Consider the following 12,135-nt stretch of genomic DNA (forward strand, 5'->3'; position numbering starts at 1 on the left):
ATGTGCTTCTTAATTATAAGGCAGCCTGAAAGGTTTTTGTCTCCTTCCAAACTAAAAAGCAGATTGGGGTAGGAGGTCTCTGCTTGTTTGTTTACATTAAAAATTCAGGTCTTATCTACTCTGCAAGGCTCCCAGCAGCTCCCATTGGCCTAGAGTGGCAAACTGCGGCCACTGGAAGCCGCGATCGGCCAAACCTGCGGACGCGGCAGGTAAACAAACCGGCCTGGACCGCCAGGGGCTTTCCCTGCACGAGCTGCGGAACCAGTTTGGGAACCACTGACCTATGGAATTCCTAAATGCAATGGACACTTGGGAGCAAAGAAGTTTGGTAAAGATTCAACATCCCAACTCTCTCAAGTTAAGGTAGGAGAGCTCACAATGCACCTCTCCAAGAAAGCCAAGAAAGTCTTCTAACAAAACCAGAGAAGAACAGAACAGACCTACATACATGATTTTTCCTAACGTAAAACTTCACACTCTCTTTATACATCATAAATGAGCCCCAAAAAAGGAAGGAGAGTAAACACTCCATTGTTTAAAAATCCCGTGCAGGTACACAGAGGACACTTTCCACGGAAGAAAAAATCCATTACACTACAACAATTAAAAGGATTATCCAAAAACAACACTCTTTTTAAAAGTTCTTTTAAAATAACTAAGACAAGATGTTGTTTGACATTTTTCAGTCACAAAATCTTAAATTATAGTAGTTACATACTTAAGTCTAGGCTTCTACTATAATGCCATCAGCATGTTTGAAATTGTACTGATGATAAAATGCACCAAGACATGAGGAAAGAAACAGTAGTATTACAAAGGGCAAGGCACACAAGGCAATGAAGCAGCTACAGGGTATTAGGCTGTTAAGGTTTTTAAATGCTGTTGTCAAATAAAAGTAAGTATTTCATACAAATTAATTCCCATTCAAAAGGAATGCACTAATACACCTAACTGAACTGTTCTAAAGTCAATTTAAGAGAATGACTTGCAACGGCATTCATGGACAACAGTGAATGGACATTAATTAAAGTCATATCTGCACTATGAAACAAGCAATTTACATAAACATATCTAAAAGAGAAAAATATTAGATGGACTTGCTTTTATATAAGCAATGTTAGTTTGCCACATTTGAAATTGCTTCTTGCTATTTCAGTTGGTTTAAGAAATATAAATATTGAAATGAACACATGAATGAAGATAATACATGTTATTGTGTTGTCAAACAGAAGATGAAACAATAATCCAATGGACTACTAAAAGTTGCCTTTTTGTGGCCAACATGGATTAGATAAACCAGTTTTTTCCTGCAGCTTTTTCACTCTGCAGGTCTGTTCACAAGACAAAAATCTTCTAATCCAGTCTGCTTTCCCATTCCTCCAATCCCCAAGTACTTGGCTCTCAGTATGTTTATTCTATGTTGCAGACCACCAGAGGTTCCACAGACCACATTCATCCCAGAACTGAAGTCGTCCTGGGTTATAAATCCACAGCATGGTTAGTTCCTGTGCTAGACAAGGGAATATCCTAGCCATGGGTCTGCAGTCCTAATGAGATCCATAGGACACAGCTAGGAGATTGGGCATGGTACCACCAAAAAAAAAAAAGAAGTCACATACAATTGGTTAAAAGTATTGTTGCGTGTCAAATGTTGTTTTAATAGGGAGTACTATAGAAAACGTTTGGCAAGTTCTGTCCCAAAGGATGACAGACAGAAAGCTTTATTTAGGTATACAAAGTAATTAAGAGGGAAATAAATTCACTTGTGATGTTCTAAAGCGTGTGTTTTCAACCACATCTGCCACATTTCCACTTGGTCTGGAAAGGGAAAACTGGCTCATCTGCACCACGTTTATGCAACTGTAAACCTAAAGCTGGGTCTGTTATGCCTTTCTTGTTACAGTGCCCCTTGGCTCTGAACACAGAACACCCAGACATTGCCTCAGATGTTTATTGGAGGTAGAAGGTGCTCAGAAAATAAATTAGCACACACACATCAGAAGGCTTGATGTGGAGCCAAGCACTTGAAGAGATCCACCCCAGAACAAAGTCAGCTGGAGGTAACTGTCAAATTTCAAGCAATGGCTTAACAGCCATGCTAGGGTCTTTATGTTGCTTACTTTACCCTAAAATGTAAGAATACAAACTCCCCTGAACACACACTGCTCAGCACACTTTTCAAGTTCCACAGTCTTCAACAGCTGTGGCAACCTGTCCTTTATGCTAGACACTAGTTGCTACATATAGGTCAGTCATATCATGCAGTTGCATGGTGAAAGCAGTAACATTAAGCAGTTTCCTGTTCTTTGCCAGCAGAGTTCCCCATAAAATTACTGTGCCAACCGCCACAAAAGGGAATTTGGCATTTCTCTGGACAGCTTACTAAACAGTTATTTGAGGGTATTTTCCACTGCATGCATCCGATGAGGTGGCTTTTAGCCCACGAAAGCTTGTGCTCAAATAAATGTGTTAGTCTCTGCGGTGCCACAAGTCCTCCTCGTTCTTTTTATTTGAGAGTAGTTACTCAGGGCTTGCCTGCGCCGCTGAAGCGCTTCAGTGAAGACCGTACCTACGCCAACAGGAGGGTTTCTCTCATCAGCTTAAATACTCCACCTCCCCAAGAGGCGGTAGCTATGTCAACGGGAGAAGCCCTCCCGTCGACACTGCGCTGTCTATACTGGGAGTTAGGCTGGTATAACTGCATTGCGTAGCGGTGTGAAAAATCCACAGTACTGAGTAATATAGTTATACCGACATAAGTTACTAGCGTAGACATGGTGTGGGGAACATTTTTACTAGCAGGGGCCACTGACCCACAGGAAAAAAAAAAAAATCAGTTGCAGGCCACACACAGCCCTGAGGGGGGGCACAGAGGCTCGGGGCTTTCCCCGCAGTGGGGTGAGCTGGCGCTCGTAGCTCCAGCCCCGTGGGGTGGGGGGGGGGGGAGAACAGGAGGCGGGTAATGGAGCCTCGGGGTTTCCCCTAGGGCTCAGGGCTGGGGCAGGGGGTTGGGGTGCAACCTTCGGGAGGGAGTTCGGGTGCGGGAGGGAGTTCAGACCTGTGGCAGGGGGTTCGGGCTCCAGCAGGGCAGCGCTTATCTCAGGTGGCTCCTGGTCGGTGGTAAAGAGGGGCTAAGGCAGGCTCCCTGCCAGCTGGGGCTCCGCACTGCTCCCAGAAGCGGGCACCATGTCCGGCCCCTAGGTGGAGGGATCAGGGGCCTCTGCGCAGTGCATGCTGCCTGCACTCGCAGGTATCATGCCTGCAACTCCCACTGGCCACAGTTTCCGGCCAATGGGAGCTGCACAGCCAGCGCGCGGAGCTTCCCTGATCGCCCCTGCTCCTAGGGGCCATAGGGACATGCCGGATGTTTCCAGGAGCTGCGTGGAACCAACTGGACTTCTGTTGAGCCGGTGCTTGCAGCTCCAGCCCCACACGGGGGCACCGAGGCTTGGGGTTTCCGGCCTGCAGCGCAGAAACTTGCTGCAGGTCGGATTAAATGAAGCAGTGGGCAGCAGGTCCCCCACTCCTGGTGTGGACCAAACCTAAGAATAAGGGTGGGTTATTTCAATTTAATTAACTCTCTCCAGCTAAACTGAAATAAGCCTGATTTAAACAGAAGTGAGTGTCCCACACAGCCTTTTGTGCAGGTTTATCAGCTTAAATTCAGCCCTTAAATTACACCAGTGTGACTCTCTTCTGTAGACAGCCCCTCCATATCAGAGTCACAAAGTATCAACTTTTTTAATGTTAGAAAAATCCCAAAATAATTTGTACAGTATCTTAGCCAAAAAGCTTACTGGGTACAAATGAACTGTATATTGAAAGGTCAAGTTATCTGATATTACAGACTCTCCAAGAAACTGTTCCAAAACAGACTTTGGAATCAAACATAGAAGTGTGAAAAACACTGTACACCATCAAGTAGTCCGATGACACTCAGATGACAGCGTTTTTTCTAACAAATCTTAAATGGACATTTAACAATGAAACGAGGGGGATGCATAACTACAGATCAAAATCTTTCTTCCTAAAAATTTGCATTATATATTGGCTTCAGGTGTTCTGTTTTAACCGATAAACAGAAATAAAACCCTCCTGGTGCGCAAAAAAAGAAAAAAAAAAAGAAAAAGAAAAAGAAAAAGAAAGAAAAAAATCTGTGTTTACCAAATACAGCAGAACGTCAGTGTTACGAACACCAGAGTTATGAACTGACCAGTCAACCACACACCTCATTTGGAACCGGAAATATGCAATCAGGCAGCAGCAGAGAGAGACACACACGCAAATACAGTAGGTTACTGTGTTAAACTACTAAAAAAATAAAGGGAAAGCAGCATTTTTCTTCTGCATAGTAAAGTTTCAAAGCTGTATTAAGTCAATGTTCAGTTGTAAGCTTTGGAAAGAACCACCATAATGTTTTGTTCAAAGTTACAAACAACCTCCATTCCTGAGGTGTTTGTAACTCTAAGGTTCTACTGTAAATACCAGCAATGGTTACTTGTCTCGAAGGGCTTGTTTACAAGGAGGAGTAATGCAGATTACAGGATGTGATTGCTCAAGCACACTAACATGTTCCACATTAATCAGTCCATGTGGACCCTGCTAGTGTGCACTAAAGGTTCCCTAGTATGCTTTAATGTAGTGCTCTTTGAAACAGTACTACATTAAAGTGTAGTAGGGAAAATTACAAAGAAATCACTCATTACAGTATTTACAGAAGCGCTAATTATGCAATAGTTAAGAAATAGAACTTCATAGGAAAAGAGTGATCAGAATCGAAGATATACCTACAGCATTTCAGAAACAACTCTAGCTTTGCCATCGTGGTTATGTGGTCAAAGCATTTCCTTGGTATGCGTACATATACCTCACAATTCCCTCTGAGCTATAACACTATACACACTCCTACAACATGATGGCATCATTCTAACCACAAGAATGGAGCTTGAGAGGTTTATGAGGTCATTAAAACCCTGAAATACGTGCATATCAGTTTTCCTACGTTGTGCCGATTTTTACATTAGTCACATACTTGAATCCTACTGGCTAGCACTTATAAATTGCCTTGTGTTCCCCCCGCACCCTTTATACAACAACATTTATAAACAGAGAATGCTGGGAATAAAATCTTGTTCTTTTATGGATTACTAAACTAGCCTTTAATGCTTTAAACCCCAATCCTACAATTACTTATGCATATGTTTAGCTTTAGGCACTAGGAGTTGTCCCACTGAAGTGAACAGGACTACTCACAGTGCATAATGTTAAGCAACGTGCATAAGTCTTTGCAAGATTAGGGTCTTAATGAAGCCTAAAGCTTTAGATAGGCATTTAATAAACTGGACAAAAATATATTGAACAGGAAAACCCCAATATTATAAACAGAACAGCAGATTCTTGGCAACATGCAGTCCAATGTTTAGATTTTCAATTTATAGCAGGGTTGATAAAAATGATTAAAAATTAAAAGCCAGTTTTACTTAAATTCATCTTATCGTTTAATTGGGTTTTTATTTATATGTTTTATTTCTTTACTGTCTTTCCATTTTATAGTCTTGAGTCACTAAAGTGGATGGTTTTGTACTAGTTTCTTTAGCTACCTAATTGTTAAGAAAATTTCAGCTAACAGATGTTTTTCTGAGAAGCCCCTCCCTGAAAATGCTCATCTGTGATGAAAAACACAAGTCCAAGGCTTCATTAATGTCCTTACCCCAAGAACACCACAAACTCAAAACACAAAAATGATAAACAAATAGCCTATACAATATTTGCAACCATCACCAACTTCCAATAGACTCAATTCCCACAAGTTAAGAAAGCTCAAGTGCTTTGACCAGACTACACTCCTCCATCAGCATTTGCAGTTTTGGTCAACGGGTCTTGCGAACCTAAGTGACTTCAGTGACTTTAAAAATCCCACTCGTAGGAACTTAACTTTAGGCATCTGGTTTTGAAAATGTTAGCCTATGTGCATAAAAAACGGTCACAATATATTCTCAGGGAACTAGAAGTCTAAATAAATTTTCATTCTTAAAATTGAAACAATTTTGTTATGAAGCTACAAAGATTTTATGCCACAAAGAAAAAGGGTTGGCATAAAAATAGAATTAGCCCTTGACACTGCTAACGCTTATGCATATGCTTGATTTTAAGCACGAGTAGTCCCACTAAAGTCAAAATATGTACCTGCTTGTTTGCCTTAATTTTCAATATTTTGTTTTCTGCTTATAGCAGTTTTTAATACCCTTTAAATAGTGGCTATGTTAAACAACAGCCTTTATATTCTAGTTCATTATAAATTTTAACCTACAGATGCAACACACACAACTTTACAAATTAGTTTTGCACAGTGTCAACCTGATTTAAACTTTTTTTTTTTTAAAAAAAAAAGTGTTTTCATCCTACTTTATTGAAAGCCAATTGCCACAGTTTAGAATACTAATAACGATCTCTGGATTGGTTCTCTCCTGTTAATCAGCTGGTTAAGGACCTTCAGTTTTACCTCAGGCCCTCAGCTCTTCCACCTAGCTTGGTTCCAGCTGATCACTAACCTCTAGGAAATGCCCTCCTTGTTGGCCATTATTGCTTAATAATATTTCATAGCTGTGTCATCACATCTGTAAAATATAACCTTCCATAACGACACAGCTGTGAAATACAGTACTGCAGCCTAGAATATGCACATGATGTAGGATGACAATCCAGCAAGTGCCTTTAAATTCCACAAATTTGAAAGATACCGTTTCCAGAGATATTCCCCGTCTTCATAATGGACGATTCTGACGGAAACTGTAGAGTTTTTCCACAACACTTTAAGCGAGCCCACTGTAAGCTCAGGAGAGAGTTTCTAACAAGACAAGGTATTTGGTATAATCTCATTTTTCCAGGAAACTTCTGAAGTACAATGACGACAAAAGGTGAATTTAAATCAGGGAGTTCTTAAAAATGTTTCCACAGTGTGGATGACTTTTGAACACAGCGATTGTCTCCTGGACACCCCCCTCCCGTTTATGATTGTATAGACAATCTCCCTCCCCTAATATCCCTGTAACAACAGCAATTAAATACTCTTTAAACATATGCAATGTATTTTTATCAGTCTTCTACTGTGTTTCAGTCAGGTGGAAATAAGGTAATGAAGTCAGCACCATGTGACTAGCCAGCACTCTGAAGACCTCCACAAGTACCCCTTGAACCACCATAGGTGAACTCTAATTTAAATCATTTGACGGAACTTCCATTAGATCATAACGCTTAATACAATGTTTAGATTCTTCTGCCACATTTACACAGCATAGTACTGCCAGACCTGATAATGACATTCACATCAGATAATATTTCAGGATAAAATGTACAGCAAGTTCTCAATCTAAAATATTTAAAATTATCTCCATTTTTTATTGCTGACTATATTATTTAGACAGCAATAGATGTGCATGGTTCTTTACAGACACTGGGCCCAGGACCTAAAATTCTCTTTCTGTCAAGAGCACAGAGAGAAGAGTGGACAGAAGATCAGTGCATACCAAGCTTCAGACAAGTCGTTTGTTTATTTTTTGTTTTACATCTGAGTTATAAACCCCTGATTGCCTAGAGGACATGGGGAAGATGGAAGTTGTTTACCTGGAATGAACAAGAGGGCAAATTCCCTTAGAAAAGTGTTTTGCCATCAATCTACTTTACAGCTTGGAAAGGAGGGGCATGAAGTTCATTTACATGGATCATAAACAGTGGCCCAGAAGAGAGGGTGTCTTACTGTGCAGGGCTCCTAATTGTACAGAAAAAAGTAAACAAACTCCTCCCCTACAAGTGATGAAGGGAGAGTGGGGGGAAATCACCTTTTCCACTCTGCAAGTCACGAGCAAGTAGAGGGAAAAGAAACAGTGAATTCTCTGCTTGAGAGTATTGTTGGGCACAATACTTATGATTAACTACATGAAGAAACACAATGACAGGGAGGAGATGAAGCTCACACAAATAAATCCAGAACCAAGAGGGAACAATGCAACAGAAATGCCCCAGGCTTTTGGGGGCTTGTTTTACAAAGAAAGATTAATTAAACAGTCAGTCAAAGGACATCTCCTTAGAAAATGAAACATATTTCAAAACCAAAACGCCTCAGAGAGCAAGCGGCTGGGAAGTTATAACTAAATTACTAAATACAAAAAGAAACAGCCAACAGAGGAAGTGAGTAATTAAAAAACTCTCTTCCGAGCAGAAGGCTGGTGAAAGAGGGATAACCCTTAGGGACCCTACTGCTAGAGGTGAATGCTACTAAGGCCAAAAACTGCCAAATAAATCAGATGCCCATACAAACATGATGAAATTAAGTGGAGAATAATAAATAAAATATTAATAATCTCTTGCATTTATACAGTGCTTTTTAGTCTCAGATTACATGTATTGTGTGTACAGTACAGCTTTATAGAGATATACACAGAGAGATTACGTCACCCACCACTAGTATGCTGTCACCTTGGGGTAGAACGTGGCAGCTGTTTAATAGTGCTCAGCCACAAAACACAACATTTTCAGAGCAGAAAGTGGGGTGAAAAATCATTGTCTCCTCCACAGGAGGAAGAACCCCATCCATTCCACCTGAGTAAGCCCTGTAGCTTCCCTCTGCCACTGCCTGTTGCCTCCTCCATTTCCCAGAGGTGATAAAGCGACATGCTGCTGTTCCCCTGGAGTCTGAGAAAATAATTCCCCAACTAGCCTGTCCCCTCCGAATGGGTAAAACACTCCCCATTTCCTTTCACCTCCCCAGAGTTCTCCCGGGAAATGAAACGCAGCTGCTCCTAAGAAAACTATCTGCCTCACTTCCCTTAGAGTGTTTGGGTCACGCAGCCTCCCGTCCAGCCTCACGCCGGGGGTGGCAACCTCCAGCAAGACACCCCTAAGGGAGAATACCCCCTCCCAGAACAGCGCGCTCTCTCTTTCTCTCTCAGAAAAAAAACAACCCCCCTTTCCTTTTCCCCCACCCTGAGACATGACTCTTCTCTCTTGCGACAGGGGGGTGGACAATGCCCTGCGTTCCCCCTCCATCTGGGTGGAAGTGACCAACACCCCTCCACTCTTCCCCAGGGGGTCAGGGCACCCCATTACCTTTCCTTCCCCTACTTCTTGCCCCCCACAGGGATACCCCACACCCCCCTCCTTCCCATGGGGGTGGGGATGCCCCTTCTCCTGAGAGGAGGGCGCTCCCATGGGTGTGAAGGTGCCACCTTTCCCGGGCCTTCCCAGAGTGGGATGCCTCTGCCTGATCCCAGGGGAGTGGGGGGTGTCCCCTTTGCCCACGTCTCCCTGCGGGGGGGGGGGGAGGAGGCCCCCTCTCCTCAGAGGAGGGTGCCTCCTCCCTGCCCTGTGGGAAGGGGGTGTCCCCTTGGCCCACGCCCCCCTCAGGGCCGGGGGCCGCCCCCCCCCTCCCCTTGGCCCACGCCCCCCCCTCCCCTTGGCCCACGCCCCCCTCAGGGCCGCTCCCCCCCCCTTGGCCCACGCCCCCTCAGGGTCGGGGGCCGCTCCCCCCCCCCCTTGGCCCACGCCTGCCCGCGCTCACTGCGGGGGGAGCTGCAGGGCCGGGCCGCCCCGCCGCTGGAAGGCCCCGTCCACGAAGACGCCGTTCTTGCCGAGGCAGCGCAGGTAGAAGTGCGGCTCCTGGAAGCTGAGCTGCAGGTGGCGCCGGGAGATGAAGCTCGAGTGCCCCATGTTCACGTCCACCGAGCCCTGCGAGGAGTTGCGGCCTATGGTGACGGCCGCCTGCCGCATGAGGAACTCGAACTCGCGGCCCTGCAGGCGGGCCAGGGCCGGGCCCGGCGGGGCGGCGGCGGCGGGTCCCGGCAGCCCCGGCCCGGGAGGGGGCGCCGCGGCCGGGCTGCAGGGCGCCGAGCGCAGCGCCAGCAGGGCCCGGGCCCCGCTACTGTCCTCCCCGACTTCAGCCATGTTCCCAGGCAGGGAGCGAGCCAGCGTGCCGGCCTCCGGGGCGGAGCCGGCGGGGGAGGGAAGCGGGGCGGAGCCGGGGGAGCAGCCCGGATCCGCCGCGTCTCTCTTCCCCGCCGAGGGACCGGCCCCGCGCGGCCCACCGCGGGGGCGGGGGGCGGCTGCGTGTGCGCGCAACGACGGCGCCCAGGCCGGTGTCCCCGAGCTGTCAGGGGCGTGTGCGTGGGAGCGACTGGGCGTGTGGGTGCTGCGGGCCACGTGCAGCTGCTCCGCACAAGCCTGTGTGTACACAAGGTGCGTGTGTGCGCGCGCGCATTCACAGGCGATCGGGCCACTGCATGCCTGTGTGTGTACAAGTGTATGGCAGCAATCGTGCGCATGGATGCACGGGGTGCCTTTGTTGTGTGTGCGTAACTGTGCCTATGTGCCCCCGTCCTTTGTGTTTGCGGGCAGCAGCGCAGCGTTGTGCACATGTGTGCTTCTGCTTCCATGGTCACATCTGTGTGTAATTGTCTAGGCAGCTGTCGTCTGAATGTGTGCACGCCGCCACACGTGTGTGTAACTGTGCACGCGAGTATGTGTGTGCAGTTGTGACTCGGTATGCAAATGTGCAGTTGTTTGCAGGCTTGTGTATGGCTTGGATTGTCTGCGTGTATTCTTGTATCTGTGCAGACGTGTGTGTATGCGTGTGCAATTGTTAAACAGCAATTGTGAATGAGTAATTGTACATACATATGTATAACTTTAATGGCATGTGCCCCTGTGCAAAACGTTGCACATGTAACCTTGTGTGGTCCATGTGTGAAAGTCTGTGCCTGTATGTCTGATTGTGGAACTTTACATATGGAAAAAGTACTTTTTAGGCCAGATTTTCAAAAAAGTTAGCATACAAATGAAGGCAAAAGGTGTAAATACTTTGTACACGTAATTATAACAGTTGCAGTGCATATGCATTGCAAACAGTAATTAGGCGTAATTTGCATGTGCAATTACCTAATTTATGTATTGTGTATGCAGATTAGATCTGTATTTTCTTTTCTGAAAATCTGACTGTTTGTGTGTATACTGTGCAGATGATGTCTTTTTGTACTGAATAAACTCATGCTTCAACATGTCATCCAAAAAATGTGTAATAACATCTCATCATCTCACATTGTCCTGCTTAGTCCTGCCATTAGTCCTCTGGAGGTCCCTTCCAGTCCTACAATTCTATGACTATAACTTTATTCAAGTAAATTGGGGGAATTTTTTCCAATATATCTGTCACTGAGGAATCTAAGTGCCATTTTCAAAAGTGACATAAGAACCTAAGTCTCAAGCACCATCTATGTGCTTTTGAAATTTGTACCCTTAACCTTTCTTTAGCTCAGTTCCCTATCTGTAAAATGGGGATAATAATACTTCTTTTCCCCCACGCTTTGTCTGCCTTGTCTGTTTAGATTATGAATGCTATTGGGCAGAGACTGTCTATCACACTATGTTTGGACAGGGCCTGCCACAATGAGTCCCAATCTCGTTTGGGGGCTCTAGGCACAATCATAATATATATAATAAAATAATAATTCCCACATAGGGCAGTCAGCTTTTTAGGTTCATTTACATCCCAATGAAACATGATGTTTTGCAGCATCATCATCCCATTAAATCATAATACCATCACATCAAGAAACTGTTGATTGAAATATCATCACGTTGCATCTAAAGGCGAAACCCAGTGATGATTCAACCTGACGATATTCTGAACAAAAAGAGCTCCCAGCCAAGCTTGTAGCTGTCTTCACCACTTCAAACTGACTCAACTGACATTCTAGGCTTCAGAGTGACAATCCTGTAATCTTGTTATATAGATAAACTAAGGTGTAAATTTAAACAGCTACAATTATACTCGCATAAATCCACATGCGGACAGTCTTCTAGTATAAGAGGTCCTTTTTTCACTTCAGTTTTGTCACTTTGAAAGTGGTTTATACTAATCTGAAAAAAGATACTCATTCCAGAATAAGAGCCACACAGGGAGTTATACTAATATAACTATATCTGTTTAATCATACTGGTATAACTGGTAAAACTTTCCCATGTATACAAGCTGTCAAACACCATGTCATGACGATGACCCATAGACCCTGATAGCAATTTCTAGACCTAAGAACTGCTTGTGGTATTAAAAAAATAAAAATCAGAATGGTCTTGGAAACCTTG

General features: G+C 44.6%; 1 protein-coding gene across 3 annotated transcripts in view; it reads right to left on the reverse strand.

Annotated features, from left to right (window-relative positions):
- FOXK1 (forkhead box K1) overlaps positions 1–11,767 on the reverse strand; it is a 72,728-nt gene extending 60,961 nt beyond the window's left edge. For all 3 annotated transcript variants that reach the window (XM_043524551.1, XM_037910695.2, XM_037910694.2), the window contains exon 1: positions 9,557–11,767. In XM_043524551.1, the coding sequence (XP_043380486.1) occupies positions 9,557–9,939 (383 nt within the window). In that variant the 5' untranslated portion in view covers positions 9,940–11,767. The remainder of the gene's footprint in view (positions 1–9,556) is intronic.
- Positions 11,768–12,135: the final 368 nt, after the last annotated feature.

This window comes from Chelonia mydas, chromosome 10, assembly GCF_015237465.2.
Source record: "Chelonia mydas isolate rCheMyd1 chromosome 10, rCheMyd1.pri.v2, whole genome shotgun sequence".
In the NCBI taxonomy this organism is placed as follows: Eukaryota; Metazoa; Chordata; order Testudines; family Cheloniidae; genus Chelonia; species Chelonia mydas.